General features: G+C 39.3%; 2 protein-coding genes and 1 long non-coding RNA gene across 6 annotated transcripts in view; all 3 read right to left on the bottom strand.

Annotated features, from left to right (window-relative positions):
- The window catches only part of IPO8 (importin 8), a 51,861-nt gene extending 44,590 nt beyond the window's left edge, over positions 1-7,271 (bottom strand). Inside the window, exon 1 of the mRNA XM_026116912.2 lies at positions 6,926-7,271. Coding sequence (XP_025972697.1) covers positions 6,926-7,009 — 84 coding nt within the window. The 5' untranslated portion in view covers positions 7,010-7,271. The remainder of the gene's footprint in view (positions 1-6,925) is intronic.
- Positions 1,807-6,884, bottom strand: LOC112993348 (uncharacterized). The gene is made up of 2 exons (XR_003261708.2): positions 3,108-6,884; positions 1,807-2,184 (listed from the first exon to the last, which is right to left on the bottom strand). It is a non-coding gene; the product is annotated as an uncharacterized LOC112993348 (long non-coding RNA).
- Positions 7,272-13,463: 6,192 nt separating the features above from the next.
- The window catches only part of CAPRIN2 (caprin family member 2), a 46,228-nt gene continuing 40,839 nt past the window's right edge, over positions 13,464-18,852 (bottom strand). For 3 of the 4 annotated variants that reach the window (XM_026117019.2, XM_026117018.2, XM_026117021.2), the window contains one exon: positions 17,087-18,006. In XM_026117019.2, the coding sequence (XP_025972804.1) occupies positions 17,438-18,006 (569 nt within the window). In that variant the 3' untranslated portion in view covers positions 17,087-17,437. Of the gene's footprint in view, positions 13,840-17,086; positions 18,007-18,852 lie in introns of those variants that run through there. The other variant, XM_026117020.2, reaches the window with a different exon arrangement.

Here is an 18,852-nt window from a genome sequence, read left to right as displayed (position 1 = left end):
ACTGCTCAAAATAAAAGTTGTAACAAAAAGCACAGGAACTCCATTTATCTATGGAGACGCTGAAATATTAGGTTTCAAAATCAAGGGGTTGAAGCATACTGGATTCCAAAGACCATCTTTTACTCAAGTATACTGGAGTCCAAAGACTTTCCTTCAATCGTTGTAGGGCAGAATCTCTACAGCATTGGTATGTTCGAAGCCACAAGTCTGAGGTACGCCCTAGCGGCCTCCAGCACCCTGTGCAACTTCCAGAGATTTAAGGAAAGCACAAGGAATCTCAGCAGTGCAGAAAACCAAAAATACGTGCAACCTGTAACTGTCTTTTTCTTCTAAATGGTGCCAATATGCCATCTTCAGACCCAATCTACACACAGCTTTTAGTGCTGTAATTACATTAATTATGAATGCAACCTTTTTTTTCTTTTCTTTTCTTCTCCTGCAGTAATCTTACCAGTATCACATTCAGGGCGAACACAGTGATAGCTGTATAAATTATTCCTCTTTCTCTATGCAAACAGCTTTTACTGAATCTACATTAAAGCCACAGCTACTCCAGGGAGCTTTATTACTACCACTTGTGCAGGCACACAACTGCTATCCCTGAAATTTTTCCAGGATATACACACATATGGTTATTTGGCCTGCACAGTTCATCTTCTCAGCAAGTGCCTGATGTGACAAAAGACACATTACACAGAAGATATGCACAGTGTCTCAGAGGAGGCACCGTTCCTACCAGCACACTGTTAGGAAGGCTTCTTCACAAAATATTTGAAATACCACCACCCCTAACAAGACCGCAGGAGCACAGTATCAGGTTCCCACTAAATCCTTCTGTTACATGCTACCTTTACTTTTACATTATGATTGTTAACAATGCCCTAGTTTCCTCATTCATCTTATAATTCACATTTTTACGTAGTTTCATTTTCTACCATCTCATTGGCAGAAACATGAATGTTGCAGAGATCAGAGTTTGTGTACCCATTTTAGAAACAAGACACCTGATTCTTTTATATTTGTGAAGCCAAAATACCATAGTGCTCACTTCTGCAGCACCAACCCAGTCAGGAAAACTACCCACTGCTTGCAATTTTCAGAACAGAGGACTTTTCAAAAAGCCATGTGCAGCAACATTTTTCCCATACCAGCACATTAGCATTGATTTAGTTATCGTGCTAATTGTTAACTTGGGATTTATCCTTCCCCTCCCTTGCTTGTGAAACCATGTAACATGCACCTGGACAACAGCAACTAAAGCTGTAAGTATCCTATGAGGAGGTGCAGAATAACTGTCAAATGTGCATCATGTAAATGGAAAACACAGTGAAGGGAGCTCAGAGCTGGATGAGTTCAGCAAGACAGTTATTTGTATTGTTATAGCTGCACATGAAATCATACATAACATCTACAAACTGAGAACAGGAGCATCACCAGTCCCACATAGGGAACGCAGAGCTAGCTGCTGATTTTCAAGAGCCGTACACAGCAGCCACAATGAGGCACCAGACGGTTGAAAAAGACCTTCAGCAGAACTCTCATAGCATCCTATTTATCTAGCAGCACACTGCTTCGTATGAGTTCGTGAATAAATCCATTTGTCTTGCATTTACATTTTAACGATTTGGTATAACATTCTATGAATGTTCTGATGAATGGGGGCATGTTTATGTTGAAGGAAAAAGTAAAATTTTTGAAAAATAAACTTTGAAAAATAAATTATTAAAGAACAATGATTATTTTAATGCTGTGTAAAACACATACTGACTACTCTTGCATGAATCACAGATCAAAGCAGTTATATTAAAAAAAAAATTGCATTTATTTTCCATTGGAATTAAGAAGAAGGGATACAGAGATGTGTAGGGCTAGCAGCTAAGTTGGAAGAAGCATACAGCTAAGCACTGAGAAGATATCACTGGGTATATTTAAAGCAATGACCGAGGAAATGCACATGTCCCCAGGTGTCTTGTTCCATCTGTGTTCACTGTCTCAGGATCTGTACACTGGAGCTATATGTTTGCCTGCACTCTGCTCATCCTTTTGCCTTTGGTCTAACAAGCATTTCTTCCACTCCTCAACATCACAGCTGCACTTCTCAAAACACATCCTTTTGTGCCTATTTCTTCTTCCATTTGATCTCACAGACCACATGTGCCAGCCAAGAAAGCCTCAGATGGGTCACTGAAAAACAGCAAGATGAACACCACTACATGTAAAGGACTGGAACACAAGGAGAGATAAGCAAGAAAAATACGTACAAAATTGGATCAAATGGCTCCCCAAATGGATGCCTCTAAAGCAAATACTTTTCAAAGCTAACATTTAGATGTGGCTCCCAGGATATCATTCATTATATGCTACTAAACTTATTTAAATGAGTATTATTCTTGCATCTTGCTTGTTGCAGCATCAAAAGCCTAAAGCAAACAGCTACTCAGTAGTCACATTTGTCAGTAATCTTCCCACTATAGTAATAGCAACCACTGGGACGGACTGCAGAATAGCACAGGAGGATATTTCTTCCTCTGCAGGAAAACAATAATAAAAAAAATGGAGTCTTCTATCCAGTTCTGCAAGCCAAGTCAAGACCATCTTTGTCTCTCAGCAGTAAAAAACATCTCCTTCTTTTTAATCTCTGAATCCAAGTATGAAACCTAAAAAATGGCTTTTCAGTTCTTGAATTGAAAACTCAAGGCACTACATTTTTGTTCATAAAGATATATATGCAAGGAAAAAAATATAGCCTGAATATTCAGGCAATTAACTGTTTGCAAAGATTATTTTAAGGCTTTCATGTATTTGAGTTGAATGTTCTACTATCTATTTTACTAAGCTTTATTTTCTGCTTGCTATGCACTGAAAATACATTACTTATAAACTCTATCAGTCTTTTATATTCTTGGGAATATTTCTGCAGTTGCTAATAGTATTCTCTCTTGTTTTTGACATTAGCAGTCTCAGACAGGTTGTTAAAATAAGCTAGTATTTCAAAAGACACTTCCTTCTTTCCCTGCCTACTTGCAAAACCATTGTTTTGGGAGGGTGAAAAAAAGCACACAGTGTTGCCACACACAGTGAAGATAAAGATGCATAAGAACAGTTACCTGAGCTTTCTTCCTCTGTGTGTTCTGTTGCCGAACTCCTTCCAGTCTCAAATAAACTCTGCTTTCCACAGAATTTCTAACATGCAAGTTAATGCATCAAATTTGTCCTGAGTACCAATATCTGAGATTCCTTCCTCTTGGTAACATGCAATGTATATTGAAACTTCCATGGTTTCCTTAAGATCCCTAGCTACTATGATACCCAGCGCAGCAAAGATGTGGAAGAAATGGAAGGAAGCCTAATTTTATTCTGGACTCTTCTGCTTTTTGGCAGTCTTGTCACACTTTCTCTTCTCCCAGCATTGCTCGCCAGTTCTTGTCAAAGCCAAATTCTGCAACTCCTTCTCAATGTTTGAACAAACATCTGTATTTCTGCCATTGTGTTCACACTGTCCCCTTCCTTTGTCACAGGCCAAAGAAAGATATGACAGCAGGTTGAGCCAATGAAGATTAACATATAAAAATTGTAATGGCATTCCTATCTGATTTGGAATCAGCCAGAGATGACTTTGTATGTTCACATAATCAGACAGTAACACTCCACCATATTCCAAGAACTGATGCATGGAAGCAGTATTTAGCTATTGAAAAAAAGTTTTTAAACAATGAAAAACCTATAGTCCATGAGCCAGACCAAAGAAGAATAAAAGCCTAGAACAGATATCAAAGAGGCATTATAGACAAGGAGGTGTATGGGAATCCAGTGTCTTTCTTTGATATGATAATTGACTGTTCTAATAAGTACAGTGTGATTGATAAATATGTTCCTAAACTGCACACCAACTATGATGTGACAGAACTGAAGGAAAAAAAAAAAAAAAGAAGAGGGGGATGGAAAGATGCATACAGTTAGAAAAACAACAGGCTAACAGTGAAATGACAGTGGTTATGTGATAGAGATTACTGATCTGACAGGAAATTACTACTCTAGTTTATCAAGAATCACATTTCAGATCAATCCCACACTTGCATTTCTGTTCAGGTCACTGAGAGAAGTGAAGTTATCTGATGACACAGAAGTTGCAGGCATCACTAGAGGCAAAAGATTAGAAAAATCCTACAAACAACCAAATGATCTTTAGAACTAGAACAACAGAAATGGAATGGAATAATAGGACAAAGTACAAGGTCATGCACTCAAGGACTAATAGGAATTTCTACTAAAAGCTAGAGGCTTGTTAGTGAGGAACAACCACAGGAAAAAAGGACCTAGGGATATTAAGTGATAACACATATATAAGCCTTTAATATGAAGAAGATACCTCATTTGATAAATGTAGTTTTAGCAGGTATCAGCAGCATTGAGCGTGAGACTACCTATAATGCTGTGAACACAGATGACCAGATTTGCACAAGAATGATTAATTCAAAGGGAAACAAGTGCAGAGCAGAGCTGTGCTCTCATATAATTAGATTTTATAAATTCAATTTTATGATAAGGCAAAGGAAATATAGCTTATTGAAGGTAGGAAAACATAGGCTGGTACGGACCACAATTTTCTGTACTAATATGTCAGAGTGGGCACCAAGGACTGAAGAAACCTCTTCTAGGTAAGAGACAGGATTATCACAAATAGGCACAAATGGACCACAAATTAATTTAGGTTGGAAAATGACATTCATTTCTAGCTATGGGAGGCAGAAAGTTCACAAACAACCTTCCAATAAAAATAATACAGGCAAAACAATAGTAATTTTTAAATGGAATCTTGATTCCATTTCTGAATGCAGTTGGATGATAAACCCAGAAGGTAAACAGCAACTTCATCAGTTTAGCTGCAACTTTACATAAGTGCATAAACATACAAAATAGAACAACAGGTATTTTCAGACATGCTGGTGACTTTTTACAGGTAGTGAAGTTTTCATTCACTCCAATTCTATTCCTCAGAGTTCAGTGCTCTAACCATATTAGGGAGTCAGGACTATCGTAAGATTGTTGCTAAACGACTCTCTGTATTGGTTCAAGCAATGAAGTGTCTACATAGAGACTAGTACCAGTAGGTTCCATACAGTGTGGGAAAATCCAGACACTAACTGGATTCAAAATTGAAAGCGAACACACACTGCATATGGGCTAATACAAGACAAGTTTTACCTCAACACTCCTCTGTGTATATCAGGAGCAGCACCGCTTTAGCTATTGTACAGAATAAAGGTGACCCACTGTTTTGTTTGGTCAAGTGTTTTATTGCCATTTTTTTTTTTTTTTGCTAGAACAATGTAAAAGTTAGAACAGCATCTGGAGTCCAGTATTTGCAGAAACAGTTATATGTCAACACTACCATGAGATACATGGAAGTCTGACATTGCTTTGAAGTCTTGCTTTAAAAGCACTGAAAGGCTGCAAGATGTCAAGGGCCCATGTTAGCGACATTCTTCAGAAAGTCTTGCTCCATTCATCCAAAAATTCATGTAAAATCCAACACTGCATCACTACATTGTATCAGTCAGACATATCACACTCCGTTTAGTAACAGGAAGTCTATACAATAATAGGTATGTCTTAACTTCAAGCTTCATTTTTTAATGATAATTAGAGAACGGAAAATGTGTCAACTATTTCAAATAAAAATCTCTATTTCAAGCTGTTCTCAATAAATACACTTGCAATCTTGAAGCTAAACCCTGGGTCTTTCACAAGGATGACATTATCCATCACGTAGCTTTAAAACATTGTACATATTGTGATCTCAAAACTCTTCCAAACTTTTCTTGAGCTTTACAATACTTATTAGCGATGGTAAAATGACATTAGGGGCGGAACCCAGGAATGTGGACAGCTGTTTCTTTGTTCTAAGCCTGCCAAACATGCAACAGTTTATTGTTGTAGTTTTGATTCCTGTGCAACAGGATGCTGACAGATATATTTCATTTCCCCCTCAATCCTTAATACTAAAAATAAAAATAAACACTGAGCTTTTTTTAATGTGAGACATTTTTAAAGTAACTAAGCCAAATAAAAAATAAAGATTTGCATGTTCATCTAGCTATTCCCTAGAGCATTCTCAATGCCCAGCACTTAATCCATCGATTTAGTAAAGGAATTTGCCAACTGCTAAAGTAAGGATTAGTTATATGCAATTCAGAAGGAGTTTTAAGTTGCCTAAATAGAAAATTAAGCCGGGGTAGCAAGTCTGAAGTAGCACTAAATCCCGATAGCCAGTTCTGACCATTTTTTTAATACAAAGTCCAAAGTCAACTTTTTTTTTTTCCCCCCAGTATGGTCTATCACACATTCCATGAAATTGTATACGTTAAGGCATTATTAATGCTGTGCAAGAGAACTTTTTACTTCTCCCCCCCCCACACCCGAAATGTCCACATCGAGATCGCGGCCACCGTTTTGATAGAGCGCAAACACTACATCAGCTGCGGGACGTTGTGATGTGTCACCCGAAAAAAAAACAAAAAACAAAAAACACGAGTCTCTCACGATTTTACGTAGCGGGCTGCTGCACGGGACAAGGGAGGGGGCCCCTGCGCCCGTGCCGCCCCGCACCCGCGGCCCGCGCCGCCGCACTGCTGCCGGGCGGCCGCTGACAGCCGGCGCGGCGGCAGTTAACGGCCCCAACGGCCGCTTCAGCCGGCGCCTGGCGAGGGCAGCGCCCCCCGCCTCCCCGCACGCAGCGAGGGCCCCGCCGGGGCGCGCGCGGGAGAGGGGCGCCGCCCGCCCCCGCCGCTGCCCCTCGCGGCCGGGCCGGGCGGCCCCGTGCCGCCTGCCGGCCGGGGCGCGGAACGGCGCAGCGCAGCGCGGTGCGGCGCGGGGGCAGGGCCTGCCGCCGCGTTCCAGCCCCGGATGCCGGGTCCCCGCTCACCTGATTGAGCTCGTTCTCGGCTGCGATGCGCAGCTTGGGGTCTATGGTGCCCTTGAGAGCCTGGATAATCCTGTTGGGATCCATTTTGCCCTGCTGCCGCCCCGCTCTTTCCCTCCCTGGCCGGCTTCGCCGGGAGGCGGCGGAGGAAGAGGAGCCGCCGCTGCCGCCGCCGCCGCTGCCCCCCCCGTACCACAATCACAAGCTCCTGTCCCCCACCCCCCCCGCTCGCGCTCCAGAGCCATTCACCGGTTTGCGACAGCTGGCTATCGGGAAACGGGCACTGCTTTACGGCCGCAGCACCGCCTTCTGGCTTCGAAGTGCGGTCCACGGCTGGGGGACGCCATGTTGTTGTACGGAAAAATCAACCGCAACCGCTTGCAGGGAGCAGGGCTGGGCTTCCAGGCCGCGGTCTCGCCGGAGCCGCATGGGGGCGGCCATGTTGCGGTACGGAGAGCGGGCTGGGGGAGCGCGCCGCGGCCGGTGGCGCGCAGGGCGGAGGGGATTCCGCACCTCCTCGCAGCGGCTGGGGCCAAGACACCCTAAACCTTTCACAGACATGTTGCTGCCTCACCAACGGCATAGGGGACGCTTCCGGTCCCCTGGGGTCATGTTTCTATGCTCTTTCGCTCTTTATCAGCATATATTCACACTGTGCTTAAAAAAAAAAAATCTGCTTTTCCTGCTTACTGTCTAATTCACTCCTTTTTCTGTTGGTTTTTCAGTTTTGCTATTAGGCTCAGTCGCTGAAGGCCGTGTGTGTGCCTGTTCAGTACTTGCTACTACACGAGTCATTTGCGTGAGAATTGAAATGAGAAGGCTGAGGCCTCCAAATGAGAGAGGAATTGGTTGCGCGTTCGTGAACCTAGGTCGTGCACAGAGTTACACAGGTACCCGAGGTGTGACCTGCTGCACCAGAGCAACACCCTGCGACCTGCGGCAAGTGCTTCCGAAACTTGCCGCACGGACCTTCCTAAAACATGTAACGATATATAGTTGGGACACATTATTTCTGCTATACTTCTGAGCACATCTGTTTGTGTTACTTGTCCTTCAGCATTATGTAGATCACTGCACCCTGAAAATTGGTTTGCTTCTGTTAACGGCATTTGCTTGTGAAAGTGGGTGGAAGATGCTTGCCACCCAGCTTTTCAGGAATATATAAACAGTGCTTCTAACTACAAGCATTTGCCCTGCTGTGATTCTTAACCTCTTCCCTCCCATTTCTTCTCTTAGATCTGAGAACCTGCAGCTTAACCAACGGAAGATTTAAACATCTCTGTAGGTGTAGAATAACTCTTGAAGGTGCAATCCATGGACAAACAGGGTGCCCGATAAACCTCGTGACTAATATAATCCCAATGAGCCAAGTAATTCTGTTACTTCTTCCTGTGAAGTTTTACATAATGTTTACAAACCAAAGAGTGTTGTTATGTGGCAGAAAGAACAGGCTATTTGCTGAGCGTTGGAAAAGACAAACACAAGGGCAATACAAGATCATACCAAGATACTATATAGATGCCTTAAGAACACAATTTGACAGTATGTCATTTCAAAATTTATTTCATTACTGCTCAATTAAGAAAGAAATAACCTGAAATAGCAGTACTTCCCTCAGCCTGATCTATACTGAAGAATATTCTTAGCAACTGTGAACTCACAGGAGTGGCTATTTATGGTAGGGATAGGATCCCCAGCAAAGTGGACTAGAGGGTAATGTTTGCCAAAACATCTTTACTGCCACTGAATAACTTAAGCTCCTAAATGACTTACAAGAAAAATGTTAAAGCATCTAATGCTATAATGATTTCTGACAGAAAATTTTGTTCCCTAATAATAGGTTTGCCTAGATTCAAACAACAATCTAGCTGTAAAATGAATTGCACCTACCCAGTATTCAGATTGTGGGCTCTCTTGTGGTTTTCTTCAAATTTGAAGTAGCATAGAAAACTGATTAGCGCTAAGAACTTCACTTTTCTGTTCTCCGTTAATGCAGCTCTAGAACATATAGCAAGAATTTGTCTCTCAAAGGTATTTTTATTCACCTTTTTCATTTCTTCTTAGAAGCAGGGGAGAATATGTTCAGTAAATCTTGAAAAGATACCAAACAAAAACAGTATCAGTGTAAAATGCATATATTGCTAACTATGGTAATTCTCCATCATTTTTCTGTTTTGACTTAAGTAAAAGTTAGTAAATAAAACAAGACTACTCCAGTGAAAACCACCCATTTTAAATATCTTGAATCATTTATCAGACTAAAAACAACTAATTATTTTAAAGGATTTTAAATGTTATATATATACTTCCAAAATTAGCATGTTAAAACAGTTTAAAAGCAGTTCTGTTTTATTCAGTTTCTATGTATAAATCTGTGGTACAAGAACTCAAACATGATCAAATTTATTCCTTAAAGGATTTTAATCTTGTGGAGGTGGTGACATAACACTTATCAATAAAGAACAGAATATGCCCAAAGGCTTTTTTAACATTCTCTCAAAATATTTTTCAGATTTTTCTTGGACTTAGCACTCACATTAAAAGCTGCACATTTTTAACACACAGCATTCACCCAAAAAAAAGTAGGCGATTTTACTTTTAAGACTCACTTTTTGTGCACACAGCCATCCCAGAGGCAATGTCAACAAGTCTGTAAATCAAGTCACATCTAGTTCAATAATTCTGATTATTTCCTTTTTAATGTGTCAGCAGTGATTTAGTTGTGGATAGCATTCTCACAAGCATTTTAATCTATCTTTGCAGTGTTTTTGATGTATGTCTGATATGGTTTTTTTGAAAACATGAAGCGTAGACATGAGAGACTGTATTATTCTAATAAGAATAAGTTTAGTCCTTAATCAAAAGATTTTTATATAACATCGAAAATTTCAGGATGAAAGTAACAACTTCTAATCAAGAACTCATATGCTTTCTTGTTAGGGCAAAGATTCTGTCAATATTTTTGGCTTCATTTACTTCAAAAATAATGGACCTGGAACCAAATTAGAATGTCTTTAAAAAAATTCATGTTTTGCTGCTCTGGAAAATTGAGAAGTCTGAGGTCAGAATCTCTGCAGATTTCCTTGGCAACTAGAAGATCTATTTCTGCCTAACGCTGCTGCTGAGGTAAGACCCAACACAAAAAGAGCAAGGAACATACAAAGAAACTAAGGACAGATAAATGAAATCCAAGTTGTGCAGGCATGCAATTATGGGGGAAAGAAAAAGGATGAGAATAAAAAAGTGGGGGAGATAAGGGAGAGCAAAGATTTTAAAAATCTCCAAAACTGTTCAGGTACACTGTAACAGCAGAGTTTTATGAAGTATTTAGAACAAGCAATCATATTTTGAAACTCAGTTGCTAAAACCGAGGATTTTTAAAGCAATGTGAGCTTGACCTCAAGGAAAATCAGACTAAATTTAAGACAGTAGCTGCGAAGTATCTTAGTCAAGTTCAGGAACTTTGTGAGATGCAACAGAAAACTAGAAAAGCCTTACTTATTATAGATTGCTTAGAATATGTCCTTTGACTTTTAGTTGTTTGAAATGTGTGTAGAATTTTATCTGCATTTTATATGCAACATCGTTTTCACTGTAAAACCCACCTCACTCCTCTCTACTGCAATATTGAACAGGAGATATTGTAATAAATATCTACCTACTGTTTACCCCCAAATACCTAAATAGTCCGAGATGCAAATTAAAAATGCACAGAGAGGAAATGTTAAGCCAAAGAGGAGTAGAAATCGGGCTGGGCAGCAGCGGATACCTAGGTAAGGAAAGCAGTGACTGGATGAGAAATTGGCAAGGACAGGGGACAGTACCAATAAAGAACTCCAAGAGAGACAGACTGGGCAGGGGAGAAAAATGAATTAAGAGCCAATGAGATGATGGGAGGAAAAAAAAAAGATCTAATGAAGAGTTAGCATAGCAAAAAGAGCTGAGAATAGCCAAGCAGAAACATGCACAAGAAGTAGAAAAATACAGAGACTGGATAAAAAAACAAAGGAAGTCATGAAAAGATTGTTAAGAGAAAATCTAATCTTCCAGATATATGTCTTTGATTTTTGCATTTTTTCCCCATCTTTTAATCCACCATGGTCATTTTCTGGTTTCTAGAGTCATTCTGTCTTGTTTTTACCTCATATGACTTGATTCTAAGATACTGCATAGCACACAGTCTCTGTTGAAGTGTTGCCAGAGGAGCAAACACTGGAATCACAAGCAGCTTTGATAAGGGTGAAAAGGGCTTTGCCTCTGTAAGCACAGCAGAACTATGTGTGGAAGGGAACTGGAGTCACCCAGACTGAAGAACAGAGATGGAAAAAGACCTGTAAACCAGCTTCGGGAAGAACAGATTAGGTTATAAGTAAACGGTTAGCTAGGCAGAGACCCTAGTACTGAGGTGGCTGAGGATTTAAGGCTCGGACCATCTAGCTGGTCCCAATGACACAGGTGCAAAGCTAGGTGTAAAGCAGTAGTTATCCTAGGACAGGCTGAAAGATAGGAAGCAGAAACTCATAGCTTCAATCCTCATTCCAGATCCTACAGAGAAATGAATGTGAGATACCCAAGTTTCAGCATTTCCCTATTGTCAGCAATTGTATACAACCTCACAAGAAGAAATCTTTTAGCGCTTGTCCGTACAAAAGATCCACTAACCGTCACTGTCAGTTCCTCTGTGGCCAAACAATTGTCCCCCGAAGTCACAGAGTGAAAGTACAGGTCAAAAAGTAGGCATCATCAACATACCAGTAGTGGAAAGCATTTATACAATCCACTTTCCTAAACATCCTAGGAAACTGAACTGCACTGAAGTAGTTAAAGCAATTACAATTCTGGAATTTCCCAAACCTAGAATTTATTACCTCTATGCACATAAATTGATTCAGTGTAACTGCATGACTGCAGTCCAACACGACCCAACTATGATTGCTTTGTTCAAAGCACAGGACTGGCTTTCTTCCAGAACAGGTCAGAATAAGTTCTATAAGGCACAAATATAGCCATATGGTCCCTCCTCATATGATGTGGAAGATATGCATGGCAAACACAGCAAGCAGAAGCAAAAAAGTTTCATGATCGAGCTGAACTTCACCCAAAACATCAGTATTTTTTGCTGAGTCAGAGAGCTCAAATGACAAAGCCAAACTGAAGGGAACGTTCCTTATCTTTCGAGATCTTAAATTTATATCACTGCTATCTAGCACTGAGATGCAGAGCTGACATATTGAGTATAATTAATATTTCATTCCTTGCCACTGCCTAAGACATCCAAAATGCTTTAAGTCAGACTAACAAATCTTTTATCTTGATCTCCCTCTTCCTGTGTTCCTTGTGTACATATAATGCTGTAGAGTAGGACCATAGTTACAACACTTCTGCTAGGATAACAGTTCATAGAAAAAGGCAAGATAAATAATAGAGGTAAGAAGGAACATGAGTGGCCATACTAGGGCAGATCAAGGGTCTACCTAGCTCAGTATCTAGTCTCAACAACAGCCCATCAGGCCTTAGAACTAGACACAGGTCAAGCATGACACCCCCTCCCCAAGTACTCTACCAAGATTTCAGTTTCTTTTCTAAGTACTTTCCGTCTCCCCTTGAATCCTAATAGCCTTCTTTCAGGGAGCAAAGTTCCAAGGCCGCACAGTAGACATTAACAGATGGACACCAACCTCATGTCTCACATCCTGACTTCAGAATGTTTAACTCTGCAGTCTTCATCCTGCTTTCCAAGTTAAATATTCTGTATGTGTTCTTGTGTTGGATGCCCTCAGCATCCAAGTTCATCCATATAATAAAGATACCAATTATGCATGCATGGGAATAACTGATACACCTCTAGTTTTTGGTTGCCTATACAAACTACCTGCTTACATTTGGGTATGTTATAATCCTTAGAGTTGATTGATTAAGCACCAAAGCCTTGAGTACTTCAAATACAGGTACTTTCAGAAATTCAAAATACATAGCTACTGTGAGAATTCTACACTTGCCTCTTAAGAACAGTGACTTTTACTAGTATTGATATCATGGCATAAAATAACTGTCATGCTATCCAGCCAAACAAGTTCCTTTTCCCAGGAGCTTCTTTTTTTAGCTACAATTTACAACAGGATGCTTTAGGTAAAGTATGAGAAAAGACAAAATGATCCTTTGCATGATGTACTAGAAGCTAAAAATAATCCACTGTGTTCAGTATAGGGTTTACTGCATTGTAGTGAACAAATCACAGAAAATGATATCATCTGTACTTAGCAGAAAGCCTTCATTCCAAATCAACTGTTATTTATTCGTGAAAGACCTAAACAGTCCAAAAGCTGTGTGAACTAGTATTTTCCAGCCAAATCAATATTTCACAATATTTTTTTTCCAGATACAACAAAACCTGGAGACCTTCGGACAGCACAAAGAATTTATAAGCTTTTTCTTTTTAATGGGATTGTTTATAGTTGGGAGAAAAGATGTACAAAAATAAGTTAATTGGAGACTTGTGAGCAAGTGCTTAAGTAGAATTAATTCATTTTTATCTTGTTACAATACATCACAAGACCCTTTCTGCAATTAGAATATACAACTCTCCATGCAACTCCAGTACTTATTTTCTTCAAAAGATGTGTAAGTTTGATACAGAGTTAGCAAGGATGATCTGCAGCAGACATGCCAGGCCTACAGCTGCAAAGCTTTGATCGGAGTCAGAATTCAGAAGCAGTCTTCCCCACTGGTCATATTGTCAGAGCAACTATAGATGATTTATAGCAGGTAAGGAAAAAAAGGTAAACAAACTGAAGCAATACAACAAAACAGTGAAATCCTCTGCAGTCCCAGCTCAGCACACAGGATGGGGGTTTCCTTAGCTGCAGAAAGTTAGCCATGAGAGTTCTGGTAGATCATTCATCTCACGCCTCCATAACCTGGGGAAAAGGAAAGAAAGAAAACACAAAGTTGCAAGTCCATTAGTACATAGAAAGCTTTAAGAAAACCTTCTATTTCAGGGTGGTTCCCATATTTCACTAAACTCACAAAAGGAAACATGGAAATTTACTCAGTCCAAATCAAAGCCTAATATTAGCTCCTTATTTTGAATACTATAATTTTATCCTCTGCAGGCTATGCAGCTAAACTGGACAGAATTTAGATAGTATCAGATTTCCATAGCAAAGATAGCAATAAGAAATTAGCAATGCTGTGACACCCCCTTTGTGGGTTTTAATCTGATCTGATTGTCCTTCCATAGTTAAGACATATTACTAGCACAACAATTCAAGCAAGCTGACTGAAGAACTACAGAGGAAAAGGTATTAGTAGACAGTATTCACCTGAAGTCCACAACACACCCAGCATTACCTTAAGTATTTTCAAATTGTGAAACTCACCTTTTTAAATGCTGTTAAGTCCTTCTCCCAGAAGTAGAATATGGATTAAGCTTTTAATCTGGAGATACTCAAGTAGACTGAAACCATAGCAGTTGAAAAATAATGTACTAGAATATTCTAAAGTACTTCAAGAAGCTTTCAAATAAGTACTTAACTTTGGAAATATAAAGAATGAGGATAAATGCATGTCTTCCATTTTTCAGCATTACATGAAATTGTAAGAAGCTATATTTCTATATATTTTGGACATCAGGATAACAATTCTTTATCAGTGGATATTGGCCAGTTATTGAACTGGAGAACCGAATAGTGTTTTCTTTGGTACTGTACAGTATTTTTAACAAAGAAATGAATCTTAAATGCTAAGGCTACAAACACTAGCCGTTTGAGATACATCTTGTCCGAAAACTTTTTTTTTTTTTTTTAATTATTTTTAACAGGTTAACTAGAGCCATATTTACTGTTCTGACTAGAAACAGTAAAAAGCAAGTTTCAGCTAGGGAAGCATAAAAATTCTGTAATGTAAAATTGATCTTTTCAGTTATTGTACAGGAAGACAGATTCATTTGAGTTGTATAGGTTTTTTAATAGTAAATAGTGGAAAAACAAGAGTTTTATTTTAAAGTAGCTGGCACAGTAGAGATAATTCTCATTTGGGCTGCTAAAGCTTACAAACCTGCAAAGGTTCTAAAGACATCCCTTACATGAGTTATAGTCAAACTTGCTATCAAGGAATGATATAACAATTAAATTTCTTTCATATCTTCATGCTTCTTGCTGCTAGTGTATACTCCTGTTTGGAATTTAAATATTCATCTTATACATACAAATGGACAAGCCAGCTTTCAGAACTTGAAATGTTTCCCTTATCTTAAACATGCAAGCTACAGATACATAAGAGCTTTTCTAGATCCATCAGTAAGAAATAAAATTAAGCCAAACAAATGAAATGATCACTGTATGGGTCAACCACACAGTTGTCAAGACTGATTAAACTGGAGCAGTACAAAGCAACATGCAAGTCTCATGAAGTTATAGTAACCATATGTTAAAGGTTGCCAAAGACCAAGCTTATTAACAAAGCTTAGAGGTACTGGTAATTGTTCTTAAAAATCTAAGAAATCCATAATACTGACACAGATAACTGGCATGCCAAATGAAGACCTGCTGCTAAATTAGTTTGAAGTGTAAGGGACACCCTTCTGTATGTGCAATAGGGCTTATTTATTAACTAGTCCCTATGCAGATAGCATGGGAAAGAAATGACCAGGTAGTCATCAGTACTTTAAAGGGCTAAAAGTCAAGTTGCAGGTCTGTTAGACAAGCAGTGCAAATGTATAGCCAATGCAAGCTGAACATCTTTATCCTAGCACTTAATATATTCCAACCACTTATTCTTTTGAGAACATTTTAGAAAAAAGTTATTGAATATTTGAAGTCAAAACTAGCATCTTTAAAAATACAAAGTATAGGTTTAGTATATGATTGTTAAGGCTCAACACTTCTGTCTGGGGTGGCAAAAGTCTAGGTACCAAAAGCTTTATCCCAAGCATCTCATTTCAACTTGCCAGAGAATCAAAATGTGCTTTAGTGTGATCACCCTCCAAACAAGCATCAGTATGAAAAGGAAATCTAAGCTTGGGATAAAATCAAAAGCTTTATGCCAGCATCTTTATGAAGTCATGCCAGAAAACTTGCTTTGACATCTGTATGGTAGCAAGGGTGAACTGTTTCAAGTTGTGAAACCTGTTACCAAGAAACAGCAGCTTTACTCCATGTCAATTTATTTATTTATTTATAAATAAAGTGGGTAGCTGAACTGCTTTTAATGTTGAATAGTTCTAGTTCATCCTTGGATGTATCAGTCAGGCTTCTCCACTAGCTACTTTTGTAGTGCACTAGAATTATAGAACACTTCCTACATGGCCATCATACTACTAAAGTTTCTAACAGTAGAAAGAGCTAGTGATCTACAGTCCTCTTATAAATTCAGACTTTCATTTTAAATACTGAAATGCTTTATAAAAGTGACATGTTGCAGCTTAGACTAGAACATTCATAGTAACAGCTCTCCAGTCATATATGGACTGAAAGGTCATGAGATCACTAAAGACTGATCATACCTTTTATCAGTAAGAAAAGGGTTTCATGAATACAAATGCTAGGAAGCACTTAAGTTGAATTTAGAACCTGAGCAGAAGGCTTCAACTGCAACTACCAAGTTCCTCAGCAGTTCTGAGCAGAAGAATCAGGTTGTAATGCAAGTTGTATGGCTTTCCTCCCTCCCCCGCCATGAGACTTCATGACATCTGTGGTTCACAGAATTCAGTTTTACCTTTGAAATATATTACATCAGAATGAGATCTGCATAGTGAACACAACATGAGCAAGCCCTACAGTAATTGTTTGGAAGCTTAAGAATTTCAATTAGTTTCATTACTGAAGGGAAGTCAATGTGACAGCCAAGAGTTAGATTTAAAAGTTTTACAAGATATTTAAAATTAGTACTCCTAATCAAGTGTACAGTGTTCTACTTCCGATTTCTTGACTTGCAGATAAAAATGAAGTAGGTAACAGCTGAATTCAATTTGATGAAGAAAGGAACACTTGAAAACTGCAAACAAGAACAAAAAAGTAGTCTCACTTCAATTATACAATTTACCCTGAAGTATGGAAACTTATGACTAGGTTTTATAAAGACATGCATGTATGCTCCACAACATGAGTTAATAAGCTCAGTTTCTTGATATATTTTGAAAATAAAGACAACTATCAAGATTAATACTAAAATGCATATTAACTTGTTTTATTGAGGCACAACAAGGCATTGTGAATAGCCCATACTTGAGGCAATCAATAGTGTAGTAAGCTGGACATTAATACAGTTTAGGGTAAGTGCAAACAATATACATTCACAGCTTTACTAGCAAGGCTACATCACAACTGATAAAGTGCCAAATTAGTGCTGATTCAGTACCCCACCTCCATGATTTCACCTTGCACAACAGAACCATCACTTCCCCAATAATGGAACCACATATCTTCTATAAAGTCAGTAGTAAGTGCAAAGCTAGTCCCCACCCCCCCCTCCACCAAGGTGTTTGGAGCAGCTTTTTTGTAAACATTGCACTGGATTTCAGTCCTGATAAAGGAGGTATCCCGAAAAGGTAGAATATTTCCAGCTACTTCCATAGATGGCTCCCCGATGCAGACGTAACCAGATCTGGTCTCCCTGGAAGAGCTGCAGGACTGCATGGTTACTAGCTGTTTCATGATCAGGAGCCCCATCATTTGCATATGCTGACACTAGGACCTCTTCATTCTTCATGAGATTCACATATAGGGGAACATTTACAGCCAGCTTCAGCATGTGGAAGATGAAGACATAAGTACCATTCACTGGACAATTGAACCTACCAAGCTGGATATCAAAAGTTTCTCCAAGGTTGTTCAGCAGCAGATCAAACACAATAGGCTGGTCTAGAGTCCCAGGGGCCAAGTTAGATGTTCTAGCAGCAGAAAAGGCAACTCTCATCTGCTGGGGGAGGGGATAGACGTGCACTGGTAGTATGGTGGCAGCTTGGCTTGTCACTGGCATATCAACAGGGGTGATGCTGCGGGAGTCTCCCTGACCAGAGTCCCCACTGTTAAAGGTTTCATTGTCTCGTTCTGGACTGCTCACCTGAGAAGAATCACTCCACCCTGCTGTTAAAGATCATTAGCAATGGTAAATAATTCTTGTAATAGGATAACCTTAAATCTGCAGGCATACTCTTAAATAGCAACTATACAGGTATTGTTCTATCTTAAGAGTCTTGCAACTACAGTAAGCTGTCAAAAGACCTTTGAGAACAAGAGTCTGAAGTTGATTTACATTCATAGCACTTGCATTCAGCAAGAGGGGCCATAGTTTGACCATGAACAATGACTTCATACTTATAAGAGGACAGTAACTAGCTGCAGTATTTGCCACATGCATATATTACTATAAAAAAGTATATGCTGACTTCTGACTGGAGATGAAAACAGTCATTTCTGAAGAACTTTGACTACTTGGCTGTTGGTAATACTGCAGTCACCTTTAAGACCTGAAGTTGCACTTCAGGTTACTTTAGTACCATTCTTCCAGAGTTATTCTTAATAGGTCATGACCACTTACACTAGGACAAAGTTTGAACAAAAAAGCTGCTTTTAAGCTTTCTGCACCTCATCCCTTGCAAAAATGAAGCAGCTTAACTGTTCAATGTCAAAGCTAAAAAGATCTAGTTCAGTCTTGGATGAAAACATTAATAGAGCAGAAGACAGTCACCCTCATGTTTCAAGCCAGTTATTTCTACTGAAAGGAACACCTTAAGATGACTAACAAAACTGAGTTAGGCTGCTAGATACCTTAATGCCAGCAAGTATATGTCTATCAACTACTCACCCACCACAACCTGTTTCTTTTAGTTCTCTTCCTCTGAAATATACTTTAGTCAGATTCTAACTGAGAAATGACTTGTTTTATTTATCCTAAAACAAAACTTTTACATGACATGCAATACTACTTTC

This window comes from Dromaius novaehollandiae, chromosome 1 (genome assembly GCF_036370855.1).
Source record: "Dromaius novaehollandiae isolate bDroNov1 chromosome 1, bDroNov1.hap1, whole genome shotgun sequence".
NCBI classification, from domain to species: Eukaryota; Metazoa; Chordata; class Aves; order Casuariiformes; family Dromaiidae; genus Dromaius; species Dromaius novaehollandiae.
This window is presented reverse-complemented; position numbering and strand designations above follow the sequence as displayed.